Source organism: Doryrhamphus excisus, linkage group LG9, assembly GCF_037039965.1.
Source record: "Doryrhamphus excisus strain RoL-2023G ecotype Guam linkage group LG9, RoL_Dexc_Guam_v1.1, whole genome shotgun sequence".
NCBI lineage: Eukaryota > Metazoa > Chordata > Actinopteri > Syngnathiformes > Syngnathidae > Doryrhamphus > Doryrhamphus excisus.
Window position 1 is genome coordinate 3,046,847 of NC_136365.1, and position 11,603 is coordinate 3,058,449.

The 11,603-nt window shown below is 42.4% G+C and overlaps 1 protein-coding gene across 3 annotated transcripts; it reads left to right on the forward strand.

Annotated features, from left to right (window-relative positions):
* Window positions 1–812: 812 nt before the first annotated feature.
* zfyve27 (zinc finger, FYVE domain containing 27) lies at window positions 813–11,340 on the forward strand. 3 transcript variants are annotated; one of them, XM_058069491.2, is made up of 14 exons: window positions 813–1,099; window positions 2,470–2,707; window positions 2,884–2,954; window positions 3,035–3,221; window positions 3,917–4,012; window positions 4,819–4,931; window positions 5,009–5,127; window positions 6,505–6,576; window positions 6,819–6,839; window positions 7,004–7,024; window positions 8,144–8,285; window positions 8,363–8,409; window positions 8,479–8,560; window positions 10,411–11,340. In XM_058069491.2, exons 2-14 carry the CDS (start codon window positions 2,472–2,474, stop codon window positions 10,479–10,481), a joined length of 1,278 nt encoding a protein of 425 aa, XP_057925474.2. In that variant the 5' UTR covers window positions 813–1,099; window positions 2,470–2,471; the 3' UTR covers window positions 10,482–11,340. The 3 variants fall into 3 exon arrangements, with proteins under 3 accessions (XP_057925474.2, XP_057925483.2, XP_057925493.2); XM_058069500.2 differs by lacking the exon at window positions 7,004–7,024 and having other exon boundaries at window positions 814–1,099; XM_058069510.2 differs by lacking the exons at window positions 6,819–6,839; window positions 7,004–7,024 and having other exon boundaries at window positions 814–1,099.
* The last annotated feature ends 263 nt before the right edge of the window (window positions 11,341–11,603 follow it).

The following is an 11,603-nucleotide window of genomic DNA, read 5'->3' on the forward strand; positions in this document are numbered from 1 at the left end:
AGCCGTAACTGATGCAAGGCTGTCTACTCATGAATGTTTTGTAAAATAAATAAATGTTAAATTGCACATTTGGTGTCCAAATATAACATTTCCACATACAAAAATGCTAACAGTCATTGGTCATCTGTCCATTTGGACCATTGCAGACAGAGGCGACAGCAGACGTCTGCAAGCCTGTGCAAGTGACCATTTAACCAACTTCACATCCACAAAGGGGAAAAGGCCTTACAGTCTGCTCAGTCTGCTTTAAATTTTTGTCACTCTGGCATTCACAAGGTATTTCCAGAACCACACCAGTGAGAAATTGTGTATATGAGGACATTGGGAAGGCCTTGAGAAGTTGCCTTCAAGCAGCACTGTCACAATTTTTTATATATATATGTATATGTATATCTGTATGACTTCATTCTCATGAGAGAACAGGGTACTTTTTACCCGTGCTTTGTGTCTTTCACATGCTTATACTCACAAAAGTCTTACATTTACATAGTTTAGTATAAAATGGCTACATGTGTTTCACAATTACCTCCTTTTTAAATATACTATTAAATCTCTAATATGTGAAGTGCTCTGTATTTATTGTATGACAAAAAAAAAATTCCTGATACATTTTAATTTATTTATGCGAGTAAAGTAAATATATTAATCTGTGCTGTAATGAGACAGGCTATTATATTAAATTATGTTAAAATACAATAGTAAATTTATACTGTACTTTGCTCGCATATACCTATGTCATCCTCTCAATCAATCATGCCATTTTGCTATCGACAGTATTGACTTACACTGCACCTTACACCTTTTCGACTATCGATTGCTCAACCTGCCAGAACAGGAAGTGGCTACGACAGAGCTAGCTCAGCTATCCGGAAGAAGTAGCCGCCCGAAGGCAAAACTGTCTGCTAACAGCTCGACGTTGTAGTAAATAGTTTTGTTTGCACAGGTCCTGTAGTCGGGTAGACTGCTATCATGTTGCCGGCGAATTTGGAGGAGTTTTCCTTCATCCAGGAGGATGAAGTCGGTGGGACTTTGTAGTCTCGCCAGAGCTTCCTGCTGCTCGTTCTCCCCAAGTTAGCTCCTTTTGGACACGTAGCTCGGGGTAAGTTATCTCATTCATGCGAATATGAACTACACTATATCACATTATAATGATAATAATGAAATATTTACGGCGTTCTATTGGTCCTGATCTTTCTTACCTTCGTTTTGAGTGTTCAAAACGTTGCCTGATCTGTATTGGTCCAAATTGCAATTATTACAAAGCATCTTAACCACACTGATTTAGCTTTAATATTATTGCAAGTTAGGAAAATACACGTTGGTGTGAATAATGTTTGACAACATTGTCTGGCATATCTCGGAGACCAAGTGTCATTTTATACTGACCTCAAAATGTACACAATGAAACCACTTTCTTCCTCACATTGCATTTATTCGATTTAGAGTTATTATATATAATGCTCACAAAAAATGAGGTGTATTCGGAACTTTAGGATGAACATAAAATGCACAACAACTTTTGCAGGTAAGCTTGAATGGGCCTTTTTTCTACCCTTTTGAGTGCCCAACTGTTACTTTTTAGTGTTATCAGCAGGTTGCAACAGAGATACAGAGGGAATAGAAGAGTCAAGGTAAGGCATACAGTATGCCTTTCTGTGAAAATATAAAATTGAAAATTTGTTAGAACAAAAAAGTATGCTGAAAATTAAAGGGGACCTATTATTATTCTCATTTCTGGTGCTTTGTATTGAGTTGTGTACTCCAATAGAGCAGCTACACAAGATAACCCGCACGGAAAGCTTTTGAGATCTTTCAAATTATACACCTCTTCAGTGTTTCCATGGACTTCCTCCTTTTAACCAAAACGGTCTGCTTAATGTAGTCCACCCCCCGACCCTCCTCTTAGTACGGACACTCTGTTGTGATTAGTCACACTCCCAAGCACTCCTGAGGACTTCCGGATCTGCAGCCCACATATGGAAATCCCAATTGCATTGACTTCAGTAAAACTCAATGCTTAGTAAAGCTAAAAATAAACTCTGTAAAGCATACAGAGCCATCCAAAAGTTCTTTTAGGGCCAAATACGCAAACCTCATTATCTGATGCTTTGGCGTAGTTTAACATGAGAATACAACATTGTATTAACATGGATTGGTCTGAAAAGTGGAAAAAAGCATAATCAGCAGTTGCTGACAATTATAATGTAAATACCTCGAAAATATCCATGCGTGATGAAGAGCATGGCATATTTTCAATGGGTGTGAAATTAATTGCATTATTCATGAAGAGGTGTTCTCTCCATACCCAAGCTCAATTATAACCCAAATTAACCCTGAGGCACTTTTACATATGTTGTTGCAGTTTTATCACTGTTTATTATGTTAGTAGACACAGTACAGGAGCACAGTACCAAAAAAAAGCAGGTATTTTCTGAGCCATTTACATGTGGATTTCTTCACTCTGTGCAGGAATGATAATGCACAGTACGGCGGTGTCACAAGACCCTTCCCACGGTGTAGGGGAAAGGGGGGAGATGGTGCACACGATATCCAAGGAGACGCTGGGGTCTCCAGATGCATCTGAGCTGGGAAGCCCGAGATCTACACTGAACTTTGACCTCCTCAACATGGTCTTGTCGTACAAGAGAATGGCGCTCTTTTTAGAACCTGTGACAGATGTAATGGAGTTGGCTCGCTTCCTGCTCGGGTATGTATTTATAGTGAGGGTGAGCACAGTCCATTTCAGGACACTTTTCAAATTAAGCTTTTCTGATAAATGCAATACATACATGCAATATGAAATTATAGTTTTCATAAAGGGGCTATTTATTTTGGAATGAATCATGTCACTGCTAATTTAAGATAAATATTGTTATTATTTAGGTGGAAGATGCCTCTGTGTTCGCTGCTCGTCTGTGTATTCCTCGATGTCTTCTTCTGCACTATCAACGAAGGTAAGAAAAGGCTTTAGCCGTCTTGAGTGGTGGATAGTTTGGTTAAATTTACTCACATCTGGCTTTCTCTTTTCTACCAGTGGGTTGGTTGTCTGTATGTTTGGTGGCAGTCACGGTGCCTGCTGCTTTGGGCTACCTGCAGGACAGGTGCTGGAGCAGAGCCTCAGAAGCTGAGCTCCAGAGAAGACGCTATCACACCGTGCACCGCCGAGACTTGCAGACGGTGCATCTCAGTAAACAGGAGGCCATGCTGGAAGTCAAAGACCTGTAAGAGAAACCGTAGTTTTCTTTTTCTGGCATTTGGCAGGCAAAATGACATTTTTTGACAGGTGCTGTCAGTGAACTCCTGAGATAGATACATCATGTACTGAAAGCCTGTACGCACATTTTATGTTAAAATAATTTTGAGCAGGGAGAGGGCCGGATATAATGCTTTCAATATAGTCGAAAGTAACCACCCTCTGTCCCTTTAAGTATCAGATATTTAAGAAATTTTAGTTGAAACATTTCGGCAATATGGGTGGCCACTGATCATTGAGGGCCGATGGTGGGTCCCACAACCAAACTACTTGAGAACCACTACTCTACAGCACCCGAGGGGACTCACTAACAGAGCTCACTTGAGCTTAAGTACAGTATATGCACACATAGAGATGTTGGGTGTGTCTTTGTTTGTATAGTGTTTGCAGTATTGAATGAAAAGAAGTCTTTCTATACGTACTCAATGGTTCAACCCAATTACAAAGGCAATGTCTGAGTACCATTTCAAAAGCAACATCAAATGTAAATATACATAATAATCTATAAAGAAGAACATTTAAAAAAAGGTGTGAAATGACATTTTAATCATGTAGATTGTATATTACACCTTTTTAAAAAATTAATATTGCATTAAAAAAATGGTATGATGTGTAAGAGGAATTCAGATGATGCTGATGGCTAATGTGTCATGTCTCCGTCAGGTTGAAGCACCTGGATGACATGCTTTCTTCAGCCTGTCAATCAGCAGAAACACTGTACAAAGTTCTGTACTGGGACAATCACACCACGTCATCAAGGTCAGAGTACGCGCACACACACACACACACACACACACACACACACACACACACACACACACGTGATAAATATTGAAGGCACATTAGCTGTCTTCGGGCGAGAGGCGGGGTACACCCTGGACTGGTCGCCAGCCAATCACAGGGCACATATAGTCAAACAACCATTCACACTCACATTCATACCTATGGACAATTTGGAGTCGCCAATTAACCTAGCATGTTTTTGGAAAACCGGAGTACCCGGAGAAAACCCACGCACGCATGGGGAGAACATGCAAACTCCACACAGACATGCCAGAGGGTGGACTCGAACACGGGTCTTCTAGCTGTGTGGCCTGTGCGCTATACTTTTCCTGCTGGTTCTCTGCAATAGGAAATATGTTGGTAGATGTAACCTTCCAATTATCCATCCATCCATTTTCTATACTGCTTATCCTCACTAGGGTCGCAGGGGTAAGATGGAGCCTAACCTTCCAATTATTAATGGAAGTAAATTAGTAGTAATCGGTTTCGTGTCAATTTTAATTGTGGATCATAAATAACACAAATAACAGATGAGACTAAGAGGGTCTTTCAACTAGTGGGGTGGGGCCCTCTGGGGGGGCATGGTGAACTGTGTTGGGCGTTGTGAGAGGCAAGGAGTCCTTTCACTATGCACATGATCGGCGATCAATTGTTGCCGTGGCGATGACAAAGATGCTGGTCTTTTTTATTTCAAAACAACCCACAATCCAAACGATTAATAATTGTTCTTCATGGTATCATGCAACATCATCATGCAACGTTTAGATCTTCTCTCTCTCCAGATTCTATGGAGGAATGTTTACAGTGGTGTGTCTTCTCTACCTCGCTCCTGTGGGCTGGGTGCTCGCTGGGTTGAACAGTACCATCTTCCTCTGGAACAGAGACTTCCACAGAGGTCAGCTCATCCCCAGAATTTTTTTTTTTAATATTTTGGAAACAATAGTTGTGACTAAGTTGTTTATTTGCTTCTAGTTTTGTTGGACCTGAAGAAGTTGTTCCATTTGGGCCAGGACCGCACCTCAGAGGTAGTGTGTGAAGAACAGGAGCAGAGCAACATAGTGGACAGAACACCCACACCAACCAGTCTGGAGGTGAGCGCCCCTCTGCTGGAGGGTGGGTCAACTGACGCATTCAGTGGCACTGATGTACCGTGTACTGTGCAGAAGTCTTAACTTAAGCCATTATTTACATTATTTGTGTTTTGCGGCATCAGTATTTGTCAGTATTGTTATTGAAATTGAATCGACATAAGAAAATGAACAATATCCTTGATGTTCTATAAAATGATTGGACAAAATGGTTGGACTTTTGCACTGCACTCTTAAGTCATCTATAGCGGTAAGCCGCTTATCTAATGCAAGGCATACTCTTCATGTACAGTATTTATCCGATACCACTAAGCAGGCCTATGCATGCATTTTCTTTGTGTTCAATTGTAATTCTCCATCAAAGGCTTAAGCAATGTGGAATTACATTTTCTCTGCAAACAAAGTGTCCTTTGCAAGAGGGGGGTCCAAATATTTACAGAAAAATGACAGGATGCGGGGGTCCACTTTGAGCATTAAATATGCTAAAACCAATCCAATGTAGGTCAATGTACGCTATGCAATCCGAACAAAACATTCACATCTTAGCATTGTGTTATTCATTCATTCATTTTCTACCGCTGGAGCCTATCCCAGCTGTCTTCAGGCGAGAGGCGGGGTACACCCTGGACTGGTTGCCAGCCAATCACAGGGCACATATGCGTTGTGTTATATCTAATATATTTATTATATCTAATAATACATCTCAATAACTCATTCAATCCCATCCAATATTTTCAAAATACAAATCCTTCAATATAGAGACAATTTTGACAGATTTTCCAAGGCACACTGCATATTGTATTCTGTGGCTATGTAAACATGGAACCCACCAAAAGAAAGATTAGACTCTCGTCTTTCATCAGAAAACAAAAGTTTGTTACTACCTTTTTGTGTTGTTTGATAATCAGCGGTAGACATTAAATTTCAGGAAAAAATATCACTTCCCAACAAAAAATGGAGAAAAACAACTTCATTTAGACATAATTTTTTTTTGCTTTTCTTCAAAAAAAGAGTTGTTTTACATCATATAATTTATTTGCAAATATAACAAAGAACATTTGGAACCAAACTGTGTGTTTCAAACATTTCACCAAACATATGTAACCTTCAGCATGCTACACTCCTCCATGATTTTTCACGTCCCTGTTGATCTAAAACAGCTCGAAAAGTAACTCCTTTTAGACGTAGGAATACGTCTTTGGGATCGGGCGTTCATAAAAATGTAGAAATACATCCTTGGTATTGAATAAGTTGATAATCAATTCATTTGATTTGTAAAACATGCCAAGGATCAATACAAAATGGATCCCGGGCTGCACTTGGGACACCACTGTTTCACGGTAAGCTGTTTTGACATGAATGAATGAATGTCTGTTGTAGGACATGTCACCTGGCAGTGTCGAGGAAGCTGAAGAGGCTGAGCCCGATGATGAATTTAAAGATGCAATCGAGGTATTACATTCTGAAAATGATTTTGCATCGTTATGGGCAGACCCTGCATTTAGTTTCTGTGATGAACTTTTAGCATGGATTCTATTACACTCAATTATGGTTCGCTATTACACTATTAGTTTCATATTTAACCAATTGCCATCACAACACAAAATGCTGTACTTCTCAAAAATGGGCGTACTGTCGTGTTGCTTGATGACGTCATTCCTATTTTTTCCCCCCCTGCTTTCCTCTGAACACAGGAAAGTTCAGTTCCCCTGCAGGTGAGTGTTACCCCCACGGTTGTCTGTTAGCGTCTCTCTCGTAATCTTGGCTGTTCTCATCTACTGACCTGTGTTTAGAAGCCTCTATGTAGCATGTTCTTGCGTAGTAAACATGGATGCTTGTGGGTTAAGTTGTGCTCTGTGTTATCCCGCATCCCAAAAAGGAAACTCCTTTGGTGTTAGTGGTAAGTACCTCAACCTTCCAAATATGTTGAGTACTTTGTCTTTGCGATTGCCAGCGGTAATAGTTGTTGTCTACTCGGTTGCGCTTGAAATAATTCCAACGTGATCGTAATTTACATTTATTGAAAAGGCAAGGTGTGGCAACGGAGGTCGAGTGGTTAGCGTGCAGACCTCACAGCTAGGAGACCAGGGTTCAATTCCACCCTCAACTATCTCTGTGTGGAGTTTGCACACATAAGTGCATGCGTGGGTTTTCTCCGGGTACTCCGGTTTCCTCCCACATTCCAAAAACATGCTAGGTTAATTAGCGACTCCAAATTGTCCCGCGTTTATGAATGTGAGTGTGAATGGTTGTTTGTCTATATGTGCCCTATGATTGGCTGGCGACCAGTCCAGGGTGTACCCCGCCTCTCGCCCGAAGATAGGCTCCAGCACCCCCTGCGACCCTACGATAAGCTGTAGAAAATGAATGAATGAATGAGTTCTCCTCCTATTTTGTGTGGAAGTGGTAACTTTTTGGATTCTTATTTTGTCTTTGCCCACCCTCGGCCATTTCTGTGTGGAGTTTGCATGTTCTCCCCGTGCATGCGTGGGTTTTTTCCGGGTACTACGGTTTCCTCCCACATTCCAAAAACATGCTAGGTTAATTGGCGACTCCAAATTGTCCATAGGTATGAATGTGAGTGTGAATGGTTGTTTGTCTATATGTGCCCTGTGATTGGCTGGCGACCAGTCCAGGGTGTACCCCGCCACTCGCAGCTGGGATAGGCTGGGATAGGCTACTAACGACTACTACTGGTCATAAATGGATTGAATTTCAATGTAAGGTACAAAGGGGTTTGAATAATTTCAAGTGCAACTGTATAGAAAGAGCATTTCTCAGCTTCTCAAAGTATTTTAGTCAAATGGAATATGGGTTTAGTTATTTTAAGCCCCCATAAGTGGTTCCTTAGTATGTGGGGTTGTACGGTGGAGAGTGGTTAGCATGTTGGTGGAGGAAGTCAAATATTGAGGTTTCACTGTATGTCACGAAAACGCATTTGTCCCCACTTACCCTTCCTTGTAAGATCTTTTACTTGCAGTTGTCTCATGTTTTTTTTTTTTGCCTCTTCACTTTTCAGGAGGACGATGATGGTCCTCTTGGAGCTCCGGAGTTTGACACAGTCTCTGAAAACGGACTCCTGAGTCGCAACGAACCGATACGCAGCAAAGTATCCAAGCTTACAGAGAAACTACGCAAGCGCTACCCGGCTACTGGTGCAGGTCAGGGCGCTGTGACTGGCATTGTTAGTTTTGAAGGTGGATGATATGAGTATGAACTCTTTCTCCTTACTAAAAAGGCAACTGCGCAAGCTGCAATGCTGTCTTCTCGGTGCTGAAGAAAAGGGTGAGACATCAAAGAATTGTCATATTTTAAGACATTGGATTTAATCTTGGGTTTCTCTTCCTGTTACAGAAGAACTGTAGTAACTGTGGCAACAGCTTTTGTTCGCGATGCTGTTCTTTCAAGGTGCCCAGGTCCTGCATGGGAGCCACAGGTATGCCAAGAGTCAAATACAGTGGAACCTTAAAGTGGACCTATTATGCTTTTTCCACTTTTCTGACCTATAATGTAGTTAGAATGTTGTTTTCTTGTGTTAACCGATGCCAAAGTTTCAGATAATGAGGTTTGCGCATTTGGAAGTGAAGCCCTGAAAGAATTTGGGATGGCTCAAAACACTCAGAAGGCGTGGTAAAACTGCCCCTTTGTGATGTCACAGAGGAGTGGACTTCCTTATATGGGCGTGGCTCTAAGCCAGATGGTGCCCTCCCACCCAAACGCTCTGTTTCAGAAGGCGTGGTAAAACTGCCCCTTTGTGATGTCACAGAGGAGTGGAATTCCTTATATGGGCGTGGCTCTAAGCCAGATGGTGCCCTCCCACCCAAACGCTCTGTTTCAGAAGGCGTGGTAAAACTGCCCCTTTGTGATGTCACAGAGGAGTGGACTTCCTTATATGGGTGTGGCTCTAAGCCAGATGGTGCCCTCCCACCCAAACGCTCTGTTTCAGAAGGTGTGGTAAAACTGCCCCTTTGTGATGTCACAGAGGAGTGGACTTCCTTATATGGGTGTGGCTCTAAGCCAGATGGTGCCCTCCCACCCAAACGCTCTGTTTCAGAAGGCGTGGTAAAACTGCCCCTTTGTGATGTCACAGAGGAGTGGAATTCCTTATATGGGCGTGGCTCTAAGCCAGATGGTGCCCTCCCACCCAAACGCTCTGTTTCAGAAGGCGTGGTAAAACTGCCCCTTTGTGATGTCACAGAGGAGTGGAATTCCTTATATAGGCGTGGCTCTAAGCCAGATGGTGCCCTCCGCCCAAACGCTCTGTTTCAGAAGGTGTGGTAAAACTGCCCCTTTGTGATGTCACAGAGGAGTGAACTTCCTTATATGGGCGTGGCTCTGAGCCAAATGGTGCCCTCCACCCAAACGCTCTGTTTCAGAAGGCGTGGTAAAACTGCCCCCTTGTGATGTCACAGAGGAGTGGACTTCCTTATATGGGCGTGGCTCTAAGCCAGATGGTGCCCTCCGCCCAAACGCTCTGTTTCAGAAGGCATGGTAAAACTGCCCCTTTGTGATGTCACAGAGGAGTGGACTTCCTTATATGGGCGTGGCTCTAAGCCAGATGGTGCCCTCCACCCAAACGCTCTGTTTCAGAAGGCGTGGTAAAACTGCCCCTTTGTGATGTCACAGAGGAGTGGACTTCCTTATATGGGCGTGGCTCTAAGCCAGATGGTGCCCTCCGCCCAAACGCTCTGTTTCAGAAGGCATGGTAAAACTGCCCCTTTGTGATGTCACAGAGGAGTGGACTTCCTTATATGGGCGTGGCTCTAAGCCAGATGGTGCCCTCCACCCAAACGCTCTCTGTTTACATTGCTAGCAATGGCTTGTAAAGGGAAAGCCATGTTTGTTTACAATTCCTAAAGGCGCCACCATCAGGCACAAGTGGTTGGAGTTCCTGATTCCCTACCAGCAAAAGAAATGCATTTTAATCCGTCAGCGGCTTTTCACACTGGACCGTTTTGTGAACGCGGGCCAGTATGGAGCTGGACTAGCCGACAAACTTGCTCAAGCCTGACTCCTTTCCAACGTTAATTGGTTGTGTCAAATAGTCAGAAGTGCAAGCAGTAACAATTTACCAGTGTCCTGTGTTTATTTTGTGGAGCAAAAGCGCTTGTCTGTGTAGCATTATAGAGTGTGCATACAGGAAGCGGGGATTTTCCCACCACAATTAGTGGTTCTACCCACATCTTTTTCCATTCCCATTGCATTTAATGCTCAGAATCGCGCTTTATCCTGGTTGTACAATATTAACATTTACCCTGTCATTGTTTCCCCCCCGTCCCCCCTCAGCTCCAGAGGCCCAGCGAGAGACCGTGTTCGTTTGTGCTGCCTGCAATTCCTCTCTCATCAAGTTACAATGACACGTCAGCCGTATAACGCAGCAGAATTTACTCACGGTTTGCTTCTAAAACGCCTCACTAAGTTACTAAACCCTAAAACATTACAAGTCTAGAAACTTCTCATGCTGACCACGTTCCTTTTATACTGTTCCATCCATCCTAGATGTAGACTGAAGGACCTGAGCGTCCCTTTGCTGAGCGGAGGGACAAGCGTTGCACGGCAGAGGCCAGGCTTAAACCGGCACCATCAGGTGTCGCTTACTAGATCAATGGTTTTAAATGTTCTGGCTGGCCACCAACAAGATCAAATTTGAATGTCTTCAAAATGCAGCCTCGCGTTGCACTGAAAAATACATTTATTCTGCCACTAAAATGTTGGAAGTTTACATTTACAAAAAGTGCAGCGATCGACCTGCTTGACAAGGTGTAATAGTGCACTTTTTTTTCTCCTTTTTATAATAAATATTTCAACCGACACGCTTTACAGTTTGGCCTTTAAGGAGCAAGCGGCAGCCTCGGTGTCAGTCCGTGTCACATTTTTACTGGATTAGAAGTCAACTGGATTCATTTGACTGACTGGACACGACAGCCTCACACTTACAAGCGGGACTTAATATTGATGTGAAGGCATTTAACTCAAGACAGGAACCGGCTGCAATGTTGTTTTAACCTTTATGCAGACACTGATGATTGTAATTGTTTGCTTTGCTTTTATTGGACTCATACTTACACTGTTACTGTAATCCCTTCTTCTAAAGCTAATATATTTAATTTAAATTTTTCCAGAAAATGCAAGTTATTTGACCCGATTATATATTTTTCTGTATATATTGTTACATCTTTTGAGTGAAATATATCATTGAAATAAACTGTCAATCCCACATGGTATATGGTTCATGACCGCTTAGACTTCAACAAAAGTCTAAGTATAAACAAGTTTTTTGCTTCATCAGAAAGCAGAGGCAACACATCACAAGTTAAGATGAAAGATACGGTGCTTAAGCCCTGTTTACAACATATTTACAACATATTGCGCAACTGCAGGGTCTTGAGACACATGCTAACTCGCAAGCTAGAGCGCTAGCGACCTAAACGATAGCCTTCATGTTATTTCCTTTAAACTTAAATAGCCAAAAACTTACC

Coding starts and splice junctions, on each gene's coding strand:
- zfyve27 (XM_058069491.2), top strand. CDS start 2,472: ATGATAATGCACAGTACGGCGGTGTCACAAGACCCTTCCCACGGTGTA. Junction 5,128..6,504: donor CCACACCAACCAGTCTGGAG/GTGAGCGCCCCT, acceptor TGTCTGTTGTAG/GACATGTCACCTGGCAGTGT. Junction 6,577..6,818: donor AATTTAAAGATGCAATCGAG/GTATTACATTCT, acceptor CTCTGAACACAG/GAAAGTTCAGTTCCCCTGCA.